This window comes from Lepisma saccharinum, chromosome 19 (genome assembly GCF_977018435.1).
Source record: "Lepisma saccharinum chromosome 19, izLepSacc3.1, whole genome shotgun sequence".
NCBI classification, from domain to species: Eukaryota; Metazoa; Arthropoda; class Insecta; order Zygentoma; family Lepismatidae; genus Lepisma; species Lepisma saccharinum.
In genome coordinates, this window is record NC_139247.1 from 61,802,155 (window position 1) to 61,828,207 (window position 26,053).

General features: G+C 39.2%; 1 protein-coding gene across 2 annotated transcripts in view; it reads left to right on the plus strand.

The window, feature by feature from the left end:
* The window catches only part of Syt4 (Synaptotagmin 4), a 350,489-nt gene that overhangs the window by 299,487 nt on the left and 24,949 nt on the right, over window positions 1-26,053 (plus strand). For both annotated transcript variants that reach the window (XM_083140973.1, XM_083140974.1), the window contains exons 2-4: window positions 2,505-2,994; window positions 10,881-11,097; window positions 22,555-22,710. In XM_083140973.1, the coding sequence (XP_082997099.1) occupies window positions 2,505-2,994; window positions 10,881-11,097; window positions 22,555-22,710 (863 nt within the window). The remainder of the gene's footprint in view (window positions 1-2,504; window positions 2,995-10,880; window positions 11,098-22,554; window positions 22,711-26,053) is intronic.

Genomic DNA, 26,053 nt, shown 5'->3' on the forward strand with positions numbered 1-26,053 from the left:
GTATCACCTCACATGTTTGAATTATAGCGACCCCGCCCCTCCCCCCCCACACACACAGGATATCGGCCGTGGTTTTTATAACGAAATATAACATGGATGAATTGTGTCAAAAAAAACTGGAGCCTATTCACATCCGTACGGAACTTGGAAGAAAGTCCACGTAGAAATTAGAAAGTTCTGTTCCGACAAAATCGGGACGTATAGTAAATGAAAAAGCAAAGTGCTACCTTGTGCTTTGAACCAAGCCATAAAGGCGTGTAGAGGGTGCGGAGTTAGGGTCCCACACTTTCTTGTTACGGCCGAAGGTGGGGATAATGTGATCAGCACCACGCCCCTGCCGCCTTTACCTCCCTCCTCCCCCACGTTTCCTACAGGTACCCACTTTATAGGACGCTGGGTGGGCGCCGGAGCTACTTGAACAGGTGGACAAAATTCCAATTCTCCCCAGTCGGGATCGAACTCAGATCTCTCGCATGGTAATCAAACTCCCTAACGACCGAGCTACTGCGGCACATATAGTATAGTAGCCTTTGTAATTAAGGCAAGACTTATTTTAGCGTTTCGTTCTACGACGGTTTTAGGGGAATCATTTTCGGACATAGGCTATAACTCTTGTCGGTTCTGCTACCTGGCTTGAGAACAGACGATTTTATGACGAACAACATTCCACCTGACAAGTCACGTGACTTTCCTACATTTCCTGTGTCTGTTGGCTATTGCATGAAAGACGAGTTGCTCCTTGAGACACAGAATCACCCGATCACCTAAAGGTGCAATGTGTGTCACCTACCTTTCCGGCATTATTTACTGCCATTAAAGTCTTATGGGGAAGAACTTTTTTCCACCACTGTACAGCAGTACACTGACTGTCCTCAAAATCACATACGGTTCCCTCTTTGCGCTTAAATATTGTTTCACATACAAATTTGTTTGCCGTACTTCGCCTTAGAAACTTCTGAAAGGATGAAACGACAGTGTGCAAGAGTTGGCAACCTTGATCTTGCCAAGAGAACGTAACTTAATAAGGAGATTCATTTGTTAATGCTACAGGGATATTAATGCAGGCACTTGTGAGGCAATTCTCGCTGCTCTCTGAATATGTATGGGAAGTTTAATCTCCACGAAAACCTCTAAGTTCTCAGCCTGTCTACAAAATCTTCCTTATCCAGTACCAGAAGCAGACTGGAAAATAGCAGTTCGTACATTATGAGTAGAAGTTGGAACACGGTTTTATGTTAACGTCTTTTTGTGAAATTACTATGCTGAGCTATTGTGTCTTGGCAATAAAGTAAAGCCTTTGTTGTGTTAGGTAATTTAATTAACCATAATTGACACGCACAAAGAGATGGAGATAAGCGCGACTTACACATGTGTATCATGTGCTTTTGTTCTGGTAGTTCACTACGTGGGTCTGATCAGCGAGCCTACTAACAGAACAGAGCGTGAGCAAGATTGTTAGTGATTGGTGCTTGGCTAAGATGACGTCAGCGTCTCGCTTGCTGATTGGACGCTTCGTAAGTTATGACTCGCTCCCAAGCTGCAAATGCAGAACAGTCAGGGATGTTGCGAAAATAATTTCGCTAGAGACAAGTTTCCAATAACATTTAAGAAATCCGTAGTTATTTGCGTAGTGCTATAAGATGTTAGTTTGCTGCAAACTTACTGAAATAGCCAGAATTGCTGACAGTCATTTGCTCTCATTTACGAATAGCACCTAAATTAGGACTGATGAAAATATCGAACTACCAAAACTGAGTCTGGTATTTAAGTTTGAACTTGTTTTTAAGTCCAGTTTATGCTCAGAGAGTCTAATCTGGACTGGATCTTCAGTTTGAAGATGAATCCGAACCAATATGTGCCTCCCCCAGAGAATCGAACCCAACTTAAGATAAATTGGGGGGGGTCAAGGTTAATACTTTACATATGTAAATATAAATGTGTCCTCCTATGTGCATTTGGGGGGGGGGGAAGAAAGTGCCTATCCGTTAATTTCAAGCGAGAATGTTACCACTTCGCCATTGGGGAGGGCCAGATTCTGTTATTTGAACATAGTACATGCCCTCATCTAAAACTGTAATTTCGATATTTTTAGTGTTCTCGATATTTCGGTAGAGTGATATATTTCGTGAAGCAACAAATCTATCTAAATCTTGGTCTTAATCATCAACAATATTTCTTGTGTTCAGACCACTCTTGATCTTTCGAACAGCAAACAGAAAGTTTTTCTTCTTCAAAATGTTCAAATTCTCGTCTTCAGTGTTTTTCTTCTTTACCACGCCAATCACTGGACGCATTGTTTGAAATAGGTCGAGTTACATGCTGAGGGTCTCATACGATCCAAAGGATCTTTAGACACGACTTTATAAGCACCCTGTAATTTCTGTTATCATGTGTCATACTTGTATTCGAGTGTTACTGATAGAATCTTGAGCTAAGTTAATGAAAACGCACTTGGCAATGCAGAAATAATGAATCTAACACAATGTCCTCTCTGTCTCTTTCAGTCACCACCCCAGCGCTCGTTGGAATCTGCCTCGGAGCAACACTATTCCTAGTAACAGTTGCAGCAGTCACCTGTTTTTGCTACCGTCGCAGGAATGCATACGTACATAAAGTGGCAGGCGGGAAGCGAGGCCCAGAGAAGCCCCTGGCTCTGCGACGACCGACGGCTGTCAAGAACCCAGGCACCGGAAGCCACTACCTCAAGAAAAGCCCGAGCCCCACAGGAAACAAGAGCCCCCCGGGGCCCGGGAACAAGACCCCGGACGGGAGCGGGAAGGACCCAGAGAAGACGCCACTGACGAAAGATACTCCCAGTCCGTGCCCGTCTCCTCAAACAAGTCCCCAGACGGAATGCAAGGAGATGAGTGTAACGTATTACACCGAGAACGAAAAGGACAAACCCACAACGCCCTCCAAGGAAGAGCTGGACAGCAATGAGAAAAATAATGGCGAAGGTGCCAGTAAACTTGGACAGCTCTTCTTTAAACTGAGGTAAGTTGAGTTTTTCTCTACTTTTTCTTAGACTGGTAGAGTATGCAATGGATTTGACTTTGTAGCTGGCCGTTGACTCTGCAAACTGTGGAAATATGCGCAGTGACTTGCGCCGTAACATCCTGCACATGCGCAGAAGCTCTAAACCTTCTCTGTTACGTCATGTACCAGATTATAGCACGAGCAGTTAGAAGCTGTTATAGTCATTAATAGACTCGGATTTTTAGGTTTTTATAAAATGTACTTTTAGGTTTCTAAAATAGGCTCTAAAAATCCTAAAGTAGGTCCTAATAATTCTAAAATAGGTTCTAAAATCCTAAAATAAGTTCTAAAATCCTAAAATAGGTTCTAAAAATATTAAATTAGGCTAAAAAATCCTAAAGTAGGTTCCAAACAACCAAAAATAATTCAAAGTTCCTGAAAAATAAGGGAAAGGATCCGAATATCGTCCCTTTTTTAAAAACACAAAAATTTCAGGTGAAAAAGCTAAGTGCAAAAATGGAAAACAACACGATTCAGTAGAATATTATATATATTTCATATATATGTGGGCTGTATTCAATTCAATTCAATTCAAATTTTCTTTATTAAAAGGGCGAGGTTCAGCCTGTGGCTGTTCTCCCACCTAACCCCGTTTGACATTTACATAGTGTACATAAACAAAATCATAAAAAAGAGAAGAAAATACAATAAAATAAAAAAATAAAATAAAAAAATAAAATGGTTACAAGGAAAGAACAAAGACGAGATTTTAAAAAATCAAGACAACACGTAAAAAAGAAAGAGAAAAAAACACATTCACGCACACGCACACACACACACATTAAAACACACATACTAAACATTTATGAGCAGGACATTCACGCACGGATGTTGAGATTGATGCACATGATTATGCTAGTTTTTTGAGGTACGATAGAACAATAATTTAATTTTAATATTAGAACAATCCAGATCCACGGTGTATCTGCTCATTACAGTGAGATAAATACATATGCCTGTGTATCTCGGGAGTGAATAAGGCTGTTGTTATAGCTAATATTATTTACTCGTAAGTTACTTGGACATGTTTATTATTTTTAAAGAAATTCTAATACATTTCTATTAGTCGTTATTAATTTTGGGTATTGAGTGCAGATTACAAAATCTTCTGTCGATTCGTCGGTTAATTCAAAACTCGTGCCATCTCTCCGTCAGAATAAAACCTGAACGTTAGGTACCAAGAAGTCGCTTGGTACTTCTCCTTGCACTAAAGCAAAATATTGAACTTCCATTGCAGAATTTTGGGGGAAGAAAATACAGAGAAAATCCACGAAATTACCTCGAACTAGGAAAAAAAAAGTATAAAAATGCCATAGAAACCTGAAAGATAAATAAAATCACAAAACAAGTCTAACCTGTAAGTTTCCCCCGTGCATATAGCACCGTGACATGAAGGCACATTTACGGGATCTGGGGGTTGAGCCCCACACATTCTCGATCTCGGTAATTTTGGAACTGATGTGATCAACTCACGCTCCGGCTACCTTTACCCCCCAGGATTGCTCCGAGGTACCCATTGATTTGAGGCTGAGTGAGCCCCAGAGCCGCTTAATTGAACCCAGGTCTCTCACGTGGCAACCGATTAGACCACCACGCCTACAAAATAAAAATATTTTCTAGTTCTGACAATGAAACGGAATACTATGATGTATAGTATCGTTTTTAGGAGCTAAAAAAAGAGAGAGATTACTTTTCTTCAACTCCTAAGCTCTGATAATAACCTATAATTTCCTTAATCTCCATATTTCTTTATTTCAAAGGAAAAGATCCTAGTTTCTATATTCTATTTCTTTCGTTTCTCTTATTGTAATTTCCACTTGAAAAACGCTACGATAGTCTTCTGTTTGTTTGCAGAGAAAACAACTAGAAATGACTGACAATGACCAAAACATTATTGGTTGTGCGAATTGATTGTCGTTGCTCTGAATTGTAGATGCTTTCACTCGCTGACTGGGCGTATGCCTTGTTATTTATTACGTGATCGATTATTTATCTGAATGCACGCGTGTGCTCTTCGAGTCGCTGGTCGCTCTCAATGCGGTCGCCGGACATGTTTTGCTGCTGCGGTCTCTACGCCTGCGGTTTTGCGGCCGGGTGTGTTAAATGAGAACCTGAGCCAAAGTTTGTTGCCGTGTCTACGGCAGGAATCGAAAAGCCATGACGTCAGCCACTTATTTCAGGGCGTTGTTGCTAGGAAAAGCTGGTATAGATGTCTTTATGCAAATATACGTCAATATTTCATGAACCAAGAGGAAGGTCATGGGAAAATTTTCCTTAAGCACGCAAACGTCAACCTCTCTTCCACGTAGCACAGTATGTACTGCATTTTGTAGACTAGCCAGGCTCTGGCGTCTGGACTGTGTGGACTTTGTGTTGTGTTCTGTCTATGTATGTTTATGCTTCTTCCTTCATCATCTTATCGCGATTCATCCTCATCTTTGCAATTATACAAAAGCGGTAGAAACGCGAAGTGGAATAAACCAAGAGATCTAGGAAGTTAAAATTTGATGCAAACACAGACTATTAACTAACTATTCGTCTACCGGAATAACATATGCTATTCTCTATGCGTACATCCCACATGTGCGGATTTGTGAAGGGTATTTGATCATTGATGAACTCCTGAATGAAGCAAAAAAGGTTTTAAAAACACACATCTTAGAGTTGAAATGAAGACAGAACGAACGGACGAAACTATGGACCATTATGTGCACTCTAGAATTGAATCTGGCTGGAATTAAATTAGTCGCACGATCTACGTTGTACCCAACAGTTTTGCCGACAGACACATTAAATTGGACAAAAAATGTTTTTGGCTTCTAGAAAATAGTAGTGACACGTTTCATGAACAGATGGAAGAGTTTTCTGCACCGTGGAACTTCCTGTTGAAGTAAAATTCTATAAGAGAAAGCACCTTGGCTGATTGTTTTGCTGTTTCTGTGGCACCTTTTATTGTTCGTGTGACATTCAATTGTAAAGGTGTGCATTTCTTAGATATGTTCTAGCGGATGTGGGATACACAATAAAATATTTCTTAATTATCATTTTTTTTAAATCGTTTTAAAAAAAAAGGTAAAGTGCTCCCCTGTGCATAGCACCACGCCATGAAGGCGTATAGGGGGTGTGGGGGTAACGCCCCACACTTTCTTGATCCCGGTAGTGAGTGGGGGTGATGTGATCAGCATCACGCCCCTGACCGCCTTTACCCCCCAGGGTTTCCCCCAGGTACCCATGTTATTCGACGCTGGGTGGGCGCCGGGGCCGCTTCCATCGTTAGAAAAGTTCCCGGATTTGAACCGGCCTAGGATCGAACCCGGGACCTTGAGCATGGTAGTCAGACGCGTTACCGACTTAGCCACCGCGGCCACTTTTTTAAAGATAAAAATGGTAATCCTGGTCATTTTTAAAGGACATTTGCACTTATCACTTTGGTTTCTCTGCTTTCTTTACTGCATTTGTTTGTTTAATTTTAGCAAAATTTCGGGAGGGGCCGTAGCCCCAGTGTACACCAGTGATTTTGTACAAATGCTTGTCACCCTTTACTTTCTAATATTATGACATCGGATGGTTATCAACAAGGACTACAGCCGGCCCCCGTGGCGAAGTGGTTAGCACATCGCACTACGACTCCAGGCGTCCCGGGTTCGAATCCCGGCCTGGGCATGGGTGTTTGTGAGTGTCCATTCATCACTTTCATCATGTCATCACTCATCCCCATCTTCGCATATTAGCCAAAAGTGGCACAAAAAGCGAAGTAAAATAAAGCAAATAATAATGAAAAAATCATCTCCTAAAAGTCCGCCCCCTTCATAACATAGTATCTCGATTGCCCTTGTTGCCATCTGGGGAACTACGAGAGATGAAATTTTACAGGTTTCACATATTTCTCTGACATAAAAGTGTGATTTTTGATGAACCAGCCTTCCTGCCGTAGTTGTTAGTGTAGCACACTACGAAACGTGGATACGAACCGCGACTGTGGAATTTATGTTCCTTTGAGTAATTCATTCTCATCGTCTCGGTTAACGGAGAAAGTTATAGAAAGCGATATTAAAGCAACAAAAAATCGAAGAAACAAAAAATAATAATTTGGCATTACCTTGAAGTTGTTTTAAAACTGAATAGAATTAGTGTACCTAATTTTGGTTCTTTTGCGTCTCTTTTCAAGCTCCGTAGATTAATCGTCACGAGGAGGATGAATCGTGAATTGAAGCAGCTTAGGAGACTTGACCTTGTAGCGCAATACCAGGTTGCTACTCGTCTGGAAAATCTGGAAAATAGGGAAATATCAGGGAATTATGCAGATAGTCTGGAAGTTACTTCCATTCAGGAGTCTGTAAGAAAAAAGTTGCAAAATTAACAAGCAGTTCACCTCCACTTCCGTGATTCCACTCCCAGAAAAGATTCAGTTTAGAAACTTCTTTTTATCGTTCTTACAATTCTCAGTCTTGTGGAAAATTATGGTTCCTTCGAATTTCTGTAATAAATTTTCACTTTTATAATACTAGATATTAGAAAGAATATCAAAGTAAAACTTGCAGTCCAGATATCTGATTGATAACTAAAGTACATTGACATAATTATTGGAAAGGTTGTTGAAGATGAGGTTATCGTCTATTATTTTATAGATCTTGGTCTTGTTGGCATTTCCTATAGAATTCCTACATTCAACAAAAAATTCTCTACATGCTGTGTACTTATACGTAAATGTAAGCAAAAAAAGCAGCATTTTCTACAACGCTATAAATCCGCCAGAAAATGAAAAATTGTATATGGTTTATGAACTTTTTCAGTTGTTTTCAAATTGTGGAGATCTGTTATGGTGAAATAATGTACTTCTGTTACTCTAGCCTGAATGCTAGATGCACATGATTGTAGCACCCAATACATTTGATGCCGATTGTAATTTTACATTTTGCTCTTCGAATGTTTACGTGTTCTTGTGTGTGTGTAGAATGAAATTTGCTAAGAAAAAGTTGTGAAAGTGAATATTCATAATAATTAACGGATTATATATTTAATTGAAAAACACAAGATTCAAAGGCAATAATCATGATGATAAACATATCTGGGAAAAAATCATTTTTGTACTGGAAAACCGGGAAATGTCAGAGAATTTCATAATCAAAAATTCGTAGCAACTCTGAATACGCTAACTACTTTGCCACGATGGTACAGACTAATTACTGTTTGACTGTATTAAAATTCCGTTTTTCGACGAAAAATAACTTATTTTTAGAAAGAGAGAGAGAGAGTTTATTACTTTCTCTTTGTGCAAAACTTTTATTCTGTTTGATTAAATTTCTAAAAATTCAAGCGGCATCACTCTCCGTGTATTATCTCCCTTGGCAATGGAAGGAAAAATTTGTGATCATCACAGCGACAGGCTCTCCCAGTCGGAAATACCTTTACGATTCATTTGACATGAGGCTTAGTGGAGCCCAGAGCCATACACAATAAATTTCCTACAATTTGCGAAACAAAGGGAGAGGCAATCAATTTTATGTCGAAAGTTTCAGGTGAAAAAGAGACGTAGATATATTTTTTTCTTTTTTACTCCGAGACTCAGTGTTCTGAAATTCTATTCCAAGCGAATTCTCTCTGTATTCAATATAGCTATGATGCATGACGAAACGTAAAGGATTACATCTTTATTCCAGTGTAATTTATTAGTAATTTGCATTGTGTATTTCTCATGCTGTACAGTGGAAGATTTATTTGGTGTTCCTAATATTCTCATTATTATTCTCAATCTCATTATTTACTTATTCTTTTATGTCTTCTCCTCACATAATGGAATTAGAATATATACTTCTGGGTGTCCAAAGAATCAGAATACTTTGTGAAGAAAGAATGGAGTACCATTTTGAAGAAACATTGCATTCAAATCAATTCATGTACAAACCTAATGATATAATAAACTATTATCAACCTCCCCAGACAGTATACTGACTTAATAATCAAAGCGTCTTGGGTTCGATCACTGATGCAGGTTAAGGGAATTTCAGCGTTACGTGCGTTACATTCACACCATCAAATGTAAGGTACTAGACATGCGATTGGATTCAAATATTCATAATCAACTGATTTCATAGAACTATGAAGTACATATTAAAAGACTTGGGTACCAGTTTCATAGATCGGAGACACATTAAAATCGGATATTTTGTGTTTCGCATGGTACGAACTTACCAATTGTGTATTGCGGAATATAGTTCAAGGTGCCATTATGCTTTTTAACCTAACCAATGCAATTTTTCACATTCTGAGTGCTTTTTTTTATTCCTTTCTTCGCTTCAACACACTTTAAACTGTTGGTCCAGTCTCGATTAGTGTACATGATCATAAGTTGGATTTAAAACAAATTAATAAACTTCTAAATAATAATTACTCTAACATTAAAGACCTCAAATGCACAATAAAGTCTTGTTAGACGATTAAGTTTACTGAATGAAAGCATAAGAATATTTTTCTTTGTAGCTAATCAGTGGTGATTTATTCATTCTAATTTTTTGGACTTTTAACCACTGTTATTTTTTAAAAGAGATTTACCTACGTTTCGGAGACTGATCGTGATCGTGACCTCGACGTGGTCATCTGAAAAAGTGGAGCCTGGGTCACTCATAATCTTACCTGGCAATTATTTGTATATAGAGCTCCTTGTGACCGACAGACGCGGTGGAGCCTATGCCACCAAGAATGATCCTCCTAGGCAACCATTTATGTGACCTAACGACTACACGCTACCCTGAAGACGGAGGCAGATTCAGCCTCCGAAACGTAGGTAAATCTCTTTTAAAAAATAACAGTGGTCCAAAAGAAAGTAATAATTCTTTTCCCACAATTACGCATGCGTCACTTTAGATCCAAGAAATGTAATATAAGCTTAGTTCAGCGCTCTCGTGTAAAATAAATACTTCGCCTATATGAAGAAATTAGAATGTAGAAATGGTCATGAATGTCGTCGCAGAGCAAGCTGTCCTTTTTCCCACAATTGACGCATGCGCAGCATGCACCGCATGCGTTCACGAGACGCCTCTGTATGTGTACCACTTCCGGTTCAAAAGTTGTACTATCCCCAACTTCGGGTTGCGTTGTAAATGGAACACCCGATAAAACACATATGTAGGCACAAGAATGTTTCTTTCCGGTACGAATTTATTTGGATGAAAGTTTGACTTCTTTTCTTGACTAGTCAACTACAGAATATATTCGTGATATGTCTGCATACTTTATAACTGGTAACAAGTCTTATTTAATTGTGAAGGTGATTGAAATGAACTATATGTGTAATTGGAAATCAATAAAGCATGCTCAAGTTATCAATGGTATAGCGTTAGCTGCAGTTAACACGCGAAAGAGAATGCAAATCAGTCATCAAATATATCAAGATGAGCTTCACTTGAAAACATATTTACGGCAAATATCGTAGCCACAAAACTGGTGACTTGTCTTGATTGGGCCCTTGAAACGATGTGGTAGTTATCAAATGTTTCTTTACCAAAATGCAGCCCAAATGATACCCTAAGCTCCTACGTTTAGTTTCCTAAGCTCCTAAAAAAATTAGTACGCATAGATCCAATCGTGGGAGATTTCAAACAAATGATTTGAAACTGCAAGGTAAAGTTTTGCAGACCTTGTATATTTCAGAATTAAACTGTTGTAATATATTAACGCAATGTTTTATTTTATAGAACAAGTATTTCCTGACATAGTCTGTCAATTTGTTATTTGAATTGCCTCTAGTCTCCGATTCCAAAGGTTGAAACCAAATACAAGACATTACTGCTTTCTTGGTTTGTGCTTCACATGGCTACAGTCTTCCTTTCGTTCTGTTCCTTTAGATACAAATCTGACAAAAACGCTCTGGTGGTCACTGTAGTGAAGTGCAAGGACCTGCCTGCTAAGGACCCCAACATTGGAAGCAGCGACCCCTACGTGAAGTTGCAGCTACTTCCAGACAAGCAACACAAAGTGAAGACAAGAGTCTTGCGAAAGACTCGGAATCCGGTGTACGATGAAGATTTCACATTCTATGGAATAAACTTCAACCAGTTGCAGGTGAGTAGACGATATCATTTCAGAGAAAATATGTTTCTTTTTAGTTTATATTCTGCTGCCTACAACTATATCAGTTGCAGAATGATTATCAATAAATTTTATGGCAAACATTTGCATTGTGTTGATGATATATGCACCAAATCAGTTGCCAGGAATTGTAATCAGTATCAGTTGTAGGTGAGTAGTCAATGTCGTTTCAGTCAAATGTGCTCCTTTCTAGTTTATATTCTGCTGCCTACAACTAACAGTTGCAGAGTAAGATTTTAAGATAAACTCTTCTGGTATATTTGGTATTTTGCTGGTGCTATTTGCACCAAATCAGTTGCAAGGAATTATAAACAGTATTTCAGGGTAAGTTACAGGAAAATATTTTCTATTGTGGGAGCTGCACGTTCTGCGATAGAATAGCTCCATTAAAAATGTCAAGTAAGCAAATTCTATGCTTTGTCTTGCTTCATTTTAATTGTTTTTTCTATTCGTTGATATTTCTAAATACACGTAGATGTTTCCATTAATTGTTACTCCTTAGCGACTGTTCCTTTTATGCATAAGCTTTTCGCTTTTGTTCTGTTCAGAATGCTATTTCTTATCATTTTCCCTCATTTTGATATAACTTTTTGCGATTCTTCATGTTTTTCAGAACTTGGTTATTTCATTGTTGTTGCATTTCGCTTTTTTCATTTCGCACAAGTTTTAGCATTTGTTACTTTCACAGATATACCTTTTCGAACTGAATAATTTGTATTCATGTACAGATATTATTAGAATAATTAAATGAAGAGGACTTAAGTGGGCAAGCCATGTGGCACGAGTGGGAGAGGATAGAAGAGTTCACGGAATTCTTGTTGGGAAACCTGATGGTAAGAGACCAGTAGGAAGATGGAGGGATAAAGTTGAGATGGACCTAAAGGAAATCGGTAAGGATGGAAAAGATTGGATTGTTCTTGGATAGGGACAGATGAAATGCTTGTGTTGCTGCAGCCATAAACCTTCGGGTTTATAATGGCTAGAGAGTTAATTAGTTACAAATGTACCTTTGCCTCAAATTCTTGTGGGAACTTTCGTTTCCTGGGAATTGCCGTCGGAATTCTGTTGCTCTTACATTTCAAGATTACTCTTTTCATGATAATTCATGTGCTAATTTTTGCTTCTGTCCAGTTTCACGTTTTTTTACGCTACACTGAAGAAACATAATCCGTATCCTTTGGACAAGCCTTGATTCTCATATATATTTTTAAAGCACGCCGTGCATGTAAAATGACCTCAAAGCATAACAGCCACGTCAGAGGAAGAGGACTGTTTCGAAATTCTCCCCCCATCCGTCCACCGTTCCCTTTTTAATTTATTTTTTTGTGCAAAAGCGGGGGATAGGTGGGGGATAATTCGTCCGAAATGGAAAATTCATTAACTTAAGAAACAAGAAGATGAGGGAGCAGCCGTCGGGAAAAGTTATGTTTGAAAAGCGCTGAGGCGGAGACGGCCTTTGTTCCACTTCCGGTCTTTTGAACTTTCCGCTGGGGAAACTTCTCTCTTGTTTACTTGAGGTATTACTTTTGCGAGTTGGAAATCCTGCCGGTGGCTCGGAGATTGGCCTGTATGAGTTTCGCTCGAGTCCAGGAACGCTCTGGACAAAATTAGAGAGAGTGCCAAATAGAATGAATGAAAACCCCGAGAGCGCAAAATACAATTCCCCAGAAAGTAAATAACGTCACAGACCTAATTACATCCTCTCTTTTTATTTACAAATTGGACGAAATGTCGTCGCAGATATGATGCAAGATTCAAAATAATGAAAAAAAAGAAAAAAAAGGAAGGTGCTGAATGAGAATGCGCTGAGATGAGGATTCCTGTATATGATATAAATAAATACAATTATAAATATTTCTGAGTTTCTAGATAATTGATAATTAAAGTTCCCCGTGTTACATTTCTGATTGTTCAATACCGGGTGGAGACAAATAGTGCTTCGGATCCCACTTTAAATTGTAGGTCCAGTCCCGATTTGCCTGCATAAAATGGGCTTAAAAACAAAGTCAAACTCAAAAATGACAGTTTCTCGCGACCTATTGGTCCTATAGATACCAGCTGTTTCTTTGAAATTATTCCTCTAGATAGAGCTGTCATTTGAATATCAGAATTCTTACATTTTCTTGTGATTGCTAATCTTTCTCCACCTAAGCCTCCGCGATAGAGTAGTTCTAACGTCGTCGCCTAGTAATCCAGCGGTCCCGGGTTCGATACCCGGTGGAGGTGAAATCACATAGTAGTTCGGATCACACTTGAAACCGTAGGTCCAGTACCGATCAACCTATTTGTGCCTAAGTGGACCTAAAACAATACTTCTTTTGCCACGTATTTCGGAGAGTCATGAATATATTAACGCCACTGGTTTAACCGCGATAGATAGAATCAGAGAAAGATGGGAGAAAATAAATGAATGCAATGGGATGAAGAGCTCCTTTACCTTCGTTGCATATATCGTTCATCGTGAGTGACCATGCTGTGACAGATTAGTCCGAGAAGGCCTACAACAAATTGGGGTTCGAACTGCTAAAATGTGCTAACGTAGAATCGAACCAGGGAAACCTTGATCACAAGGCAACGCGCTATCGTAGAGACTGTTCTAAAACTAAAATTCTGATATCCGACGCTGATTTTCTTTTACACTTTCATCAATTTCTTTAGTCCTCGTAGTCACAAATAATCAATGTAATGTTATATAAATTTATTTATCAGAGTATTCAAAATTCAGCATTAGCGTTTTTACATTGGATTGTATTTATCAAGAGAAAATAATAACATAAACAAAATTTAAATGCGGTAAAGTGACTTACACATTAGCCTCGTCTAAGGTATAGTGCAGATGTATCCCGGTGTCAGGATGGTGCAAGGAAATGACGTTCAACCAAGTAGACGATAAACGGTGTTGTCTTTCTCTGTATCTCTCTCTCTCTCTTTCTCTCTTTCCCCTTTCTTTCCCTCTCTCTCTCTCTTTCTTTCTCTCTCTCTCTTTCTTTCTCTCTCTGTCTCTCTGTCTCTTTCTCTCTTTCTTTTCATCTCTCCTTATTTCTTTCCTCTCTCTCTCTCGAAAGAAAGAAGGAGGGAGAGAGAGAGAGCGAAAGAAAGAAGGAGAGAAGGAAAGAAAGAACTCTCTCTTTCTCTCTTCCCATTTCTTTCTCCCCCCCTCTCTCTTTCTCTCTCGGAAAGAGAGAAAGAAGGAAAAAGAAAGGACCTCTCTCTTTTCTATTTTCTTTCCTTCTTTCTTTTTCCTTCCTCTCTCTCTCTCTGGAAAGAAGAAAAGGACTCTCTTTCTTTCCTTCTATCTCTCTTCCCTCTCTGCTCTCTCTCTCTCTCTCTCTCTCTCTCTCTCTCTCTCTCTCTCTCTCTCTTTGTCTCATAAGTTCAGAAGATTCAACAAATGCCTGTCTGCTTCCATCGATCATTAGATTAGCTATCACGCACCACGTGACCACACATTACACTGCTCCGGAACGTAGTGCACACGGGGCAGACACCAAATACACAACTTGACACCAGATGAGTAGGGTGTAACCAAATATACGCGCGAGATCAGAGAGAGTAAAAAAGTTCAGCGGGCTAGTATTACACAAACGCCCTCTAAAAACTGCTTGATTAAAAAAAAATGTATACTTGCTAAATTATTGTATTGGCTGGATAGTGGAACAAGGAATGATTTTCGTATGGAATGCATAATCTTGGCTTCTGACAAGCGAAGAGCTGAGTGCTTCTATTGGTTCGAAGCGGCACTCGAAAGTGATTCCTGTAGAAGGCGATCACTTCTGATGTTTCCATTGGCTACTTTATGCAGGAATATAAGCTATGCTAGTTTGTTGCCTTTTGCAGGTGTTTTCTTGATGCAATTCTATTACGAACAATGACCACGAATAATTTTAGACTCGAATTTATTCTATATGAATTTAAGGGTAGATCGGATAGCAGTATTCAGATGAGGCGTTGCAGATACTAAGGGCGAACTCAACAACTCAGCGTCGCCGGATTAGGCAAGGTGAGTGAGTGAGTGAGTGAGTGTGCCTTCCATTTTCAATCCCTACCTCCAATCACATCAATAAACCCAGTGTCGTCTTGTCCTATAGCGGACGCCGTTCCCTCGGAGAGAGCAGATGCTAAATGGTGGAGGCGCCGGGCAAGACGACACTGGATCGTCGCATCCCGTAGCTCTCCTAACCGTGTATCCTCCGGGAGAGTAGAGATCGTACCGGGACAAGGCAAACTGAAAATTACAATGACCGATACTCTCTCCACATTAGGTTTATTGATGTGATTGGAGGGAGGGATTAAAAATGGAAGGTACACTCACTCACTCACCTTGCCTAATCCGGCGGCGCTTCCTTGAACACAGCGTATCCTAAGATTACCAGCCCAATAGCTTAGGCTTACACTTCGATGACAACAGAGACAAAAGAGAGCTCCACGTATTTGCTCCTGCTCTTATATAGGAGGTAGGTGTATGACCTCCCTGTCGCGCTGGACGTTTGACGTTGAGCTTACGTGGGCATTAGGCAAGGTTCGTGCGTCGCTTGCACCCTACCGTCTACAGTACATTTAGAGGAAAATGTGTTTCAAGTTGTGAGGCACGGGAACACTCAACAATAAACTTTGGAAATCAAGCAGGAAACTTTCCGATCAATTCTTACCACGTTTTGTTGTGCCTGACAACTTTCCCTCACAATGTACGTTTGTTGAGTTCGCCCTTTGTATCCGCACCTCAATTGTAGGTGAAACGAAAGCTTTGTAGAATCCTGAAAGGAGACAGGTTGTTTATTCCAGTAAGACGATAGGACAGACCCATCATGTGCATGGAACCCTTAGTGATAGAAAAGAAAATTTATCGTCAAATATGACGCCCAGGTCCAACACAATACTTTTCTATGAAATATTTTGACTTTAATGGGTTTTTCTTTAAGGAGAAGGTTATCGTAATACATTTTTGAGGATTAAAATTCATGTTCCATATTTCACACCACTCAACAAATGGAATCTGAATTATTTTGCAAAAGTACCATGTCACTGAAATTTGAGATTGAGGCTACTACGCGAGTCGGAATAGATATGGAAGATCAAAACAGGATAAAACAGCGAAAGCGAAAGCGAAAGCAAAAGCAATAAAAAATATGACGTGCATGTGTGGTCAAATAGTTACTCTAAAGCAAATCCACTCGGTCTGTCTCGGCACTATATCTCTAGAAAAAGGTTCCCGGTTCAAGTATTAGACATGGCATGAGTGAGTGTTCTTTCAACAGCTTCATGTTATCATCATTCATCTTTGTTGTATGTAGTCCATGAAGGCAAATAAGCGATATAAAGTAAAGAGAAATATAAAATACCAGCTTTGTGGTTTCGCACACTTGCACACTGGCTTTCGCCGTATTCGTTAGGGAGACAGCCGAAAGAAGCTCAAATTGCCCTGGCGGTCTTTCTGTTGCTTTGAGGTGAAGCATACCAAGGAGGAGCGGTTGTTTCCGATCCTCTGCCAGAAGCAATTGAATTAAGCCCAACAACCAGAGCTTGTAACTCTGGTAACGGAATCGACCTCTGAGAGCTGAAAGTGGCCTAGAAAGAGTGGTTGCAGCCAGATTGGAGCAGAGGATGTAATCTAATTATAATTTAGGCCCGGGATTGGAGGAATGTTTGCTGTGTATTGCCCGGAGTTTGTCATCAGAAACAAATGAACTAGACACAACAGATAGCTTTTCGAGGAGAGGTTTGCGCGGCGTTCTCAAAGAAAGCCTCTGGGGGATCCAAAGGCTGAGAGAGAATAACTGGAGGGAGGGAGAATGCTGGAAAATCAGAGAGAGAAGAGGAAGCGGCAGAGAGAGAGAAAGAGAAAACGCGAAAATTAAAGAAAATTTGTTCGATGTAAATCCGCTTTATGCTCAGGTAGACTAAATCGGAACTGAACATACAGTTTTCTGTGAGTTTGAGTATTTTTTTAATGCATAGATAGGCTAATCTGGTCTGGGCCTACAGTCTAAAGTAGGTTTGAGTGTGGGTTTTTGTTTAAGTCCACCTTATGCACAGATAGGCTAATCGGGACTGGACCTCAGTTTAAAGTGAGATCCGCAACATTGTGTAGTGTTCTTCAACTGGAAATCGAAACCAGAACCACTACGTCATCATGGTCATGAAAGAGAAGGAATGATTAGAGATGAGTGTTAGAGAGAATGGGTTGAGAATGAGAGAGAAAGAGGTCCCAGGTTCGAAACCTGGTCATTCTTCATGGATACCTCATTTTCTTCCAGTCACCGTTCCATCAATTCATTATTATCGTCGCGATTAACCTGAGAGGCAGAAACGCAACGTAAAATAATAGAAATAGAAATAACGAAAGAGAGAAGGAGATAGAATTAGAGACATTGAGATAGAACACGATTGATTTAAACAAGTCAAACTTTTTCCAAAATTCTTTTGTTCTCGTAATTATGATACAATAGCATAATTGTAAATCAAATTATCAAACTTAACGAACTGATACTTCTGTAATTTGAAATGACAATTGTTTTTGTTTTCTTTGTTCATAATTAGTTACTAATCTTTAAGGTTAGCGTGCAAATGTATGGCTAGAACATCTCCGGTGGACCACTCAAATCTAGTTAGTGAGCCTACGAACAGTGTACAGCATGAACAAGGTTAGCGATAGGTTAGCTCAGATGGCGTCACCGGCTTACTTGTTGATTGGAAGCTTCTGGAGTTATGACTCGATCGCAAGCTGCAGTGCAGAACAACCAGATATGTTACGGAAATAATCTCAGTGCTAGCGAACCTAGTGATAGGTGCTAAGTTGAAATGACGTCAGTGGCTTACTTAATGATTGGTGGGTTCTGGAGTTATGACTCGATTCCAAACTGCAAATGCATAAGAGCAAAAATATTTTCGCTCTTAACAGCATTATAAAGTAACGTATATTCACAATATTCATTTATAACTTAGCCTCCCCGATGGTGCAGTGGTAGCGTCGTCGCCTTGTAATCAAGTGGTCCTGGGTTCGATACCCGGTGGAGGCACAAGTGGTTCGGATCCCACTTTAAACTGTAAGTCCAGTCCCGATTAGCATTACTGTGCATAAAGTGGACTTAAAACAAGAAATCAATCAATCATTTACAACTTGTCCTATCGTTCTAGCATCTTTAAAATCAATTTCTGATCCCGTTCATTGAAGACTGTAGCCGCGGAATGTTGTGTAATTTCGAAAGTTTGGTTGGCAGCGACTATTCTATTAACGACGACAGTTTTGCTGGTTGATTGTGTTCCCCCCAGGGGAGGGAGAAATAATGCACAGGAAAAGTGGTTGCGGCCGAACTATCCGATCCATCACAGTATGCTGAAAGGCATTTGAGAATTCGTAGCAGCTGGATAGGACGCTCGTTCACCGAAAGCGAAAACTGTCTGAAACATTGGTTAATCATGAGTGCACTTCAGAATATGACCACAGGCAATAAGGAGGAATGGAAGTCTGACATTTGCAACGTTGCTTGCAGAAATTGCCGGTGAGAATACATTGTTGTATTGAGTTACATGCAACCATGTACGTACACACATATTAGTTAACTCAATGAAATGTCTATTGATTGATTTTGTTTATTGTACTTCTCTTTTCTGCCAGTTTTGCTAATCGTGAAGATGAGGATGGGTGATGATATGATGCAAGTGACGAGGGGACATTCACAAAGAACATCCATGTCAGTATTGGAACCGGGGATCTTTTGCGTCGTAGCGGAGGCCGCAGAGAGAGAGAGATCCAAAATTAGATTAATTGCGAATTTTCAAAATCTGCCTTTACTTACTTTTGAACTAGCTATCTACGATGAGTTATTTTGTCCACTTTTTTCTTTTTAATTTTATCCAATATTTATTTTTAGAATTCAATATTTATAGTCTTTATATTAAAAATGTACATAAATATAAACTATGTTCATACAAATGATCAAATTACATAGTATTTTAATATTGTATTGCCGATTTTGAAAAGCAAAACCCTTTATTCTTTGTAAGCTTTAACATTTTTCCAGTCTCAAATATTGTTTCATATTCAGATGGAATATACATTTGCTTCAGTCATTAATAACTCGCGATATACAGGGAGGTTATTTCAGTCGTTCACCGCCAGCGTGTCGGCCGTTCGGCGGACTCTTCATGCAACAGGTCCCGGCAAATTGCGTTCAGGAAGTCCGTAACAGAAACCGCTTGTTTTGTAATGTTTCCACTTTTCACAATTACAGTTACAATTACAATTGAAATAAGCACGTACCTTGTCGCAAGGATGCTGGAAAAGGTGTCCTCCCAAATACAAATATTTCTGGCACCTTATTTCTGACAGAAAATCTTAGATTAGACATCGCTACTTTATCGTCAGTTGTCAGAAAGGGAAGACAGCATCCCGGCGCATAAAGCAAACCGAAAGCGTAAAATGATATTTAAAAGTAATAATAATGATGATCACTAACCTCCTGTGTTATAAGAGATGTTGAAAATGACCTCCTTTAACAGCAATACAACACGTTTCTTAGGTTCAAGAGATCCTGTCTATCGTAATTCCCTGACCACTTTTCTGCAAGAATTCGTTTTCACGTAATTATCGTACATAAAAACTCTCTGTTCAAGACTATATTTGTTTAACGACATAACTAATGAATGAATAACAATTAACACACAATAAAGCACTGGCCATGAGTAGCACATTACAATAACACAGTATAAGCAACACGTGTACTGATAAACGCAAACAGAAGTGAACATGAACGTACACTGACGTCTGGTAGCCGACAGTGTTGCTAACCATTTTTCGGCAATGTCCTACAGACGTAGTCAAAATGTCCCTACAACTGACCAAATGTCCCTACGCCAAGTAAAGCGACTAAAAAAATTATCACCTCATGAGCATGCAAAACAGAAGATAAAATATACACATTTACTTACCAAATCTTTCTGCTCGGTGCTTCCACAATTAATGAAGGAGCGAATTTACATTTGCCTATCCTAACTTAACCTAACCGTACCTGGAAGCGGCCCCGGCGCCTACCCAGCGTCGAATAACATGGGTACCTGGGGGAAACCCTGGGGGGTAAAGGCGGTCAGGGGCGTGATGCTGATCACATCACCCCCACTCACGACCGGATCAAGAAAGTGTGGGGCGTTACCCTCACACCCCCTATACGCCTTCATGGCGTGGTGCTATGCACAGGGGAACACTTTACCTTTTTTGTACCTGAATGGTTCGTGGGGCTATCCGTCAATGGTTTGTTGGGCTACCCGTTTTTCAAGCCCAAATTTTAACTAAGTTTGCCTTGCCTAACCTAACTTAACCTAACCTTACCGAGAATGCTCAGTGGGGCTATTCCTGAATGGTTTTGCGGTAATTGTGATTACGAACCGATAAAAAATATTTTTTTCGTAGCACTTTAACATCATCGAAGACGCCATTTTCGTATCCTGCAATTTTATGAATGATGTAATGTTGCCAAATTTACCTGTAATCAAATCAGTTCTTCTACATCGTGATTGTCGCTGTCACATGTAAGCATGTTCTTTGGGCAATATACTGAAATGAATAAGTTTATTAATTAGCCCTCCTGCACACTCCACCTAACAATCTGTATAACATTAACAACTTTTTTACTGTTCTCTTCCGCTATTCTTACACAATCCATGCTCTCCAAGTATGAAATCAACAGTGTGGCAACGCTGTAGACAGCGTAACTAATTGTAATTTGTTCATATCAACAAATATGGCTACCATACTTGTATACGGAGAATCATTGCGAGAATTGAAATGCTTATTTTACAACTTTTACACGTTAATTAACACTTTTTCCCCCTCACCCCAACATGTTAACTTGAGATAAATCATCACGAATAATTATTTCGTGAGTATAAGACGTAGCATAGAAATTACAGAAGGGTCCGGTATTGGAAATTCTTGCCTTAATGAATAATAGGGGTGTGCGGGACAGAATTTTTTGGGTCGGGACGGGATCGGGACGGTAATTTTTTTAAATCCCGACATTCGGGACTGAAAAATTTGCAATTTCCCGACCAAGTCGGAAAATTTTCGGGACGGGAAATGTTCGAAATTTCCCGAAGCACTGGAAATCTCGAATTTTACAAGTCATTTTCACTTTAAGTGATTGTTTTTGCATTTCTAGAATAAAAACTTACAATTTTCGATAAGTTCCAGAAACTTACAAGGCAGAAAACGTCGAGAATTAACGACTTTTTAAAGTAAAGGATCCCGCACACCCCTAATGAATAACGTTGAGTCGTTTACTGTTGATTATGTTATTTGAAGTCATACATGCTGCTGCTGTGCAGAGATAGATGTTGGTTGGTGATGCTGTATTTCCTGCAGTCTTTAACAATTCTGGTCCCATTTTATTTCCCTTTTTTGTTTTTGTATCACTTAACATTGAAAATATTCTTTCCGTTTCCGCTTTAGAATGTGGCAATGTTAGCACTATTTTCGCGAGAGTGGAAATGTTTTCAAAAAGGAACTTTGCCTTGAAAGTTTTTGGTAACCGATAACATGTTCCAAAATTCTGATGGAGATTTGTTAGTTAGTTCTTTTTTCTCCTCTTCGCTAAAGTATCCAGATAAACTAATTCATAAAATGTCATTTACCAAGATTGAAAAAAGTACCTACGTTTTCCCTCATTTGGCAAAATCTGTCCCTACGTTCCTACGCGGGCGTAATTTAGTGAAAAGTCCCTATGCTTAGGGACATATCCCTACGGTTGGCATCACTGCCGACACGTGCAGTATGAAGCGCCCTCTCGCGGCTGACAGACAACTCACCCAACCCCCGATAAGCTGCCGGCGCTGTCGCGACAACTGAGGATAAAGTAGCGATGACTAATCTTAGATTAGATGTCAGAAATAAGGTGCCAGAAATATTTGTATTTTGGAGGACACCTTTTCCAGCATCCTTGCGCCAAGGTACGTGCTTATTTCAATTGTAATTGTAACTGTAATTGTGAAAAGTGGAAACATTAGAAAACAAGCGGTTTCTGTTACGGACTTCCTGTAATGCAATTTGCCGGGACCTGTTGCATGAAGAGTCCGCCGAACGGCCGTCACTCTGGCGGTGAACGACTGAAATAACCTCCCTGTATAAACTATTGTGAACTATTTGTGAGGTGATATCTCCAGATTCCCGGAAAAGACACGTATTAAACTGTGGGTTCAGTCCTGATTATCCTGTATGTGCATAAAATGAACGTATTATTATGATTATATATTATATTATTATATGTACAAAGGTTTTATATATCTGGACAATTATTATGCATTTTCAATACGTTAATTTGCAATTTTAAACAACAGTTATGCTAAAACTCGACACCATCGATGTTCGTTCTGATCTTTAAATTTGTTAAATGAAAGCAATTATTCAGTATATTTTATGTTTGCTTTATTTATTTACAGAGCATCACGCTTCATTTCGTGGTACTGAGTTTCGACCGCTACTCCAGGGACGACATCATCGGCGAAGTCTTCTGTTCTTTGGGAACGGTGGATCTCTCGCAGTCAGAGAATCATCAGTTGGCCCTCTGCAGGGATATTCACCCAAGGAGCTTAAAGGTGAGTAGGGGACAGAGCTAAGCTCGACACACACTGCAATATGGTTGGTATCCTGAGTAGTGTCCACTCCGTTCGATAGATATGTGCTATAAGACTGTATAAGTTGCAAGATAACTTGAATATTTGAGCAGCTTGGTCGATACAAAGAGCATTTCCCTTTAGATATACAGCACCTCTGTAGTGGAAGGCTACATTATTAAAAGATAAATAGCCCTTTAATGGCCTACTGCATTCAGAACTTCCAGCTTCGCTTTGGAATGTAAGGAAATTGTATTCTGGTAGGAGGACATTGCTATCAGAAATGTTGCAACTTGTTTGCAAATGATTGTGCAGTTTTACTATCTCGGTAGATCCGTTAAATATCACACATACTAGGTAGAGTCAAATGAAATCCTTAATTTTTTTTCTTATCTAGTATATTTCTGTATGTAGGGTTTCACAAGTTTGCTGCATTTTAACACAGCCCGATTCCTGATCTACATATATTTTCAACTCTTGAGTTAGTGCCTGTATGTACCTTAAGAAGAATAAGTCTTTGGGGTCCACGTGCAGTCACTTATGAGCCACTGCGAAGGCTTTTCCACCCATCTGCCTGCGAACTGAGGCTATTGTCGAACTTTGTCCTCCATTAATAAACTTGCTGGTGCGGTACGCATGCACAGAGATATAGAATTTTCATTTGCCGAGAAATGTATGTAAGTTTTAGGCTGACAGAGGGCAAGAAAGCACTCCTCTTCACTGCTGCAAGTGCGCATAGGAGACGCCATCTTTAAAATAACAAAAATGGCGTTTTGAAGCTCACTTGATTAGTGTTGCAGCCTTGAGGTCGTTTTGAAACTAACAGTTGATACATCATGTAAATTTGAGCTGTATGCAGTCTGCCCTACAATTTCTATTGGACTTTTAAGGTTTTCAATTGACTCTTGTAATACTATGCAGAAGTACGTTTCTGGGAGGTTGAGGATGTTGTTTGGAGACAAGCTTCTCTCTCGAGGAAGGTTAAATGAGTCAGCATTGTTTATTTTCAAACATTTGCAATGAGAATGGTGAGTCACAAGCTGGGGTAAAATGATGTAACTCGCCATAATTTCCATAATTGTACCATCATTGCTTGCTCTCTTCATGTGATAAATTATAATGGTGTAGACTTCCGGCTGCGGGGAATACCACTATCAATTATGGGTCCAGATCCATAGTTTAGATTGGAGTGATGTATCGTTAAAGTGGACTTTATAACGGAAGGTCGTACGAATACGACCGCCATTTGGATGGAATAGCTGGAACAAATAAATGATCCCTCCATCGATACCCGGTAGGTGAACAAATTTTATGGCTCAGGAATTTCATTTATAACAACATATTGCCCGGTATGTGCATTTATTTATTTGACTTCAATAGACAGAACCTTCAACTTACAGAGGAAAAAAGCATGCTCTAAAGTGGACATTAAGAGCAATAGAATAAATATCATGTACAAATGCACTTACACATGCCTGTTACAAACTTCCTCCACGGTATAGTGGTAACATCGTCGCTTTGTAATCAAGGCTTCCGGGCGCTTCGGTACCCGTTGGAGGCGCAAGTGGTTCGAATCGCATTTTAAACTGTAGGTCCAGTCCCAATTAGCCTATCTGTGCATAAAAGTGGACTTAAAAACAAAACTCTACACATACCTATTGCCTATTTAACTTACATACATACATATACATATATATATATATATATATATATATATATATATATATATATATATATATATATATATATATATATATACATGCTTCGTACATACATACATGAATACATATGAATGGCTTATTGCAGAAAGGGACCTGAGTCACTTTTGCACAATTCTGAGAAAAACAAGAAAAATCGTATAATATTGAGAGTGTAAGAAAGAAATGTGCTGTTGTTGGCTCAAATTTTTAGCATAATGAATAGTTAATTTTGCAACCCTCAATGCGGCCTCCTGCAGTATGCTGCTAGAGACAGAGGAGATGAAAAAGTTGTGACTCCGATACCTCAAAAATGTGACTCAGGTCCCTTTCTGCAATAAGCCATTCATATATACAAATGCTTACGTATTATATTTGCATCCTATAATTCATTGCTTTTCTGCCACTTTTGACTGTATGCCAGTCAGATCCGAATCAGTATATGCCTTCACCAGGTATCTAACCCAAGACCCTTTCATTGCGAGGCGACAGAGTTACCACAAATCAATCGAGAGGCACACATAGATACATCATAATTAATATGCTATAGGCTGTCACGCATATATAACTAGGTTGTACACAAATTACAAGTATGCAGTAGATAATGAATTTAAATAACTTAATATGGTAAATTATGAGTACTGATTTTATCATCTTTAACGTGAATACTTGTATTCTGAGTGGATTACAAGAAAACTTTTGGAACACATTGAGAAAATTCTCTTTATCAATTCACAATCCCACAAGTTCACAACACGCGACAGAAGACTGGTACAGATTTTAGATGGGAAGGGGGTGCGGAGGACTGTGTACTCAAATTAGCATCTTGTTGCCATGACAATGGGGGCGTTGCTATGGAATTTCCAAAGACCTATTCCATCTGCTTCTTACTTGGTGTTCATTAACAAATGCATGAGTTGGAAGTAAACATCCTCCTGCCGGTCTAGTATAGAGTTTCCAAGGTTCTACGAATTGTTCCGTTGAAGCGCATTGCACGTAACAAGCTATCAAATTACAGGACTTTTAGAGCAGTGTCTAGTGCGCCCTCTTTGTGAAGCAGAGGAACTATCTTCCTTTTTTCTGTGAATTTATAGGTCATTGAAACTGTTATTAATCTGAGATGATAATTGTGAATTTCACAGTTACAGACAATGGTGAATATCAACGGAAAACAGACGAATTATTACCACACAACGTATGTGAGTACATTCATCTCAACATACAACTGTTGAGGTGAATTTCACTTGCGAATAATGCGGTCTTGCACTATTAATGGTATTCCATAGTGACTTTTGGTCTACGGTGTATGTATACATGTAGCTACTTTCTTACACTCATCTAATTTGCCTTAGCAATACTTATTTGTATAATAAAGAATAAAACTGTTTGCTAGTTTTAAAAGTTTCACAATAAATACAATAATGAAACTTGGTAGATAAAATTATTTGACCCGTTTAGGCATTCTACAATAAACAATAACAAAACTTGAAGAATACAATTGATATATATTTAAGATTAATATAACTTAAAAGATACAAGTATTTAATTGCTCAGTCACATTTCAATTTTTCACAATATTTACAATAATTAAACCGTGATTAAAATTTAAAATGCAAAGAAACGATATT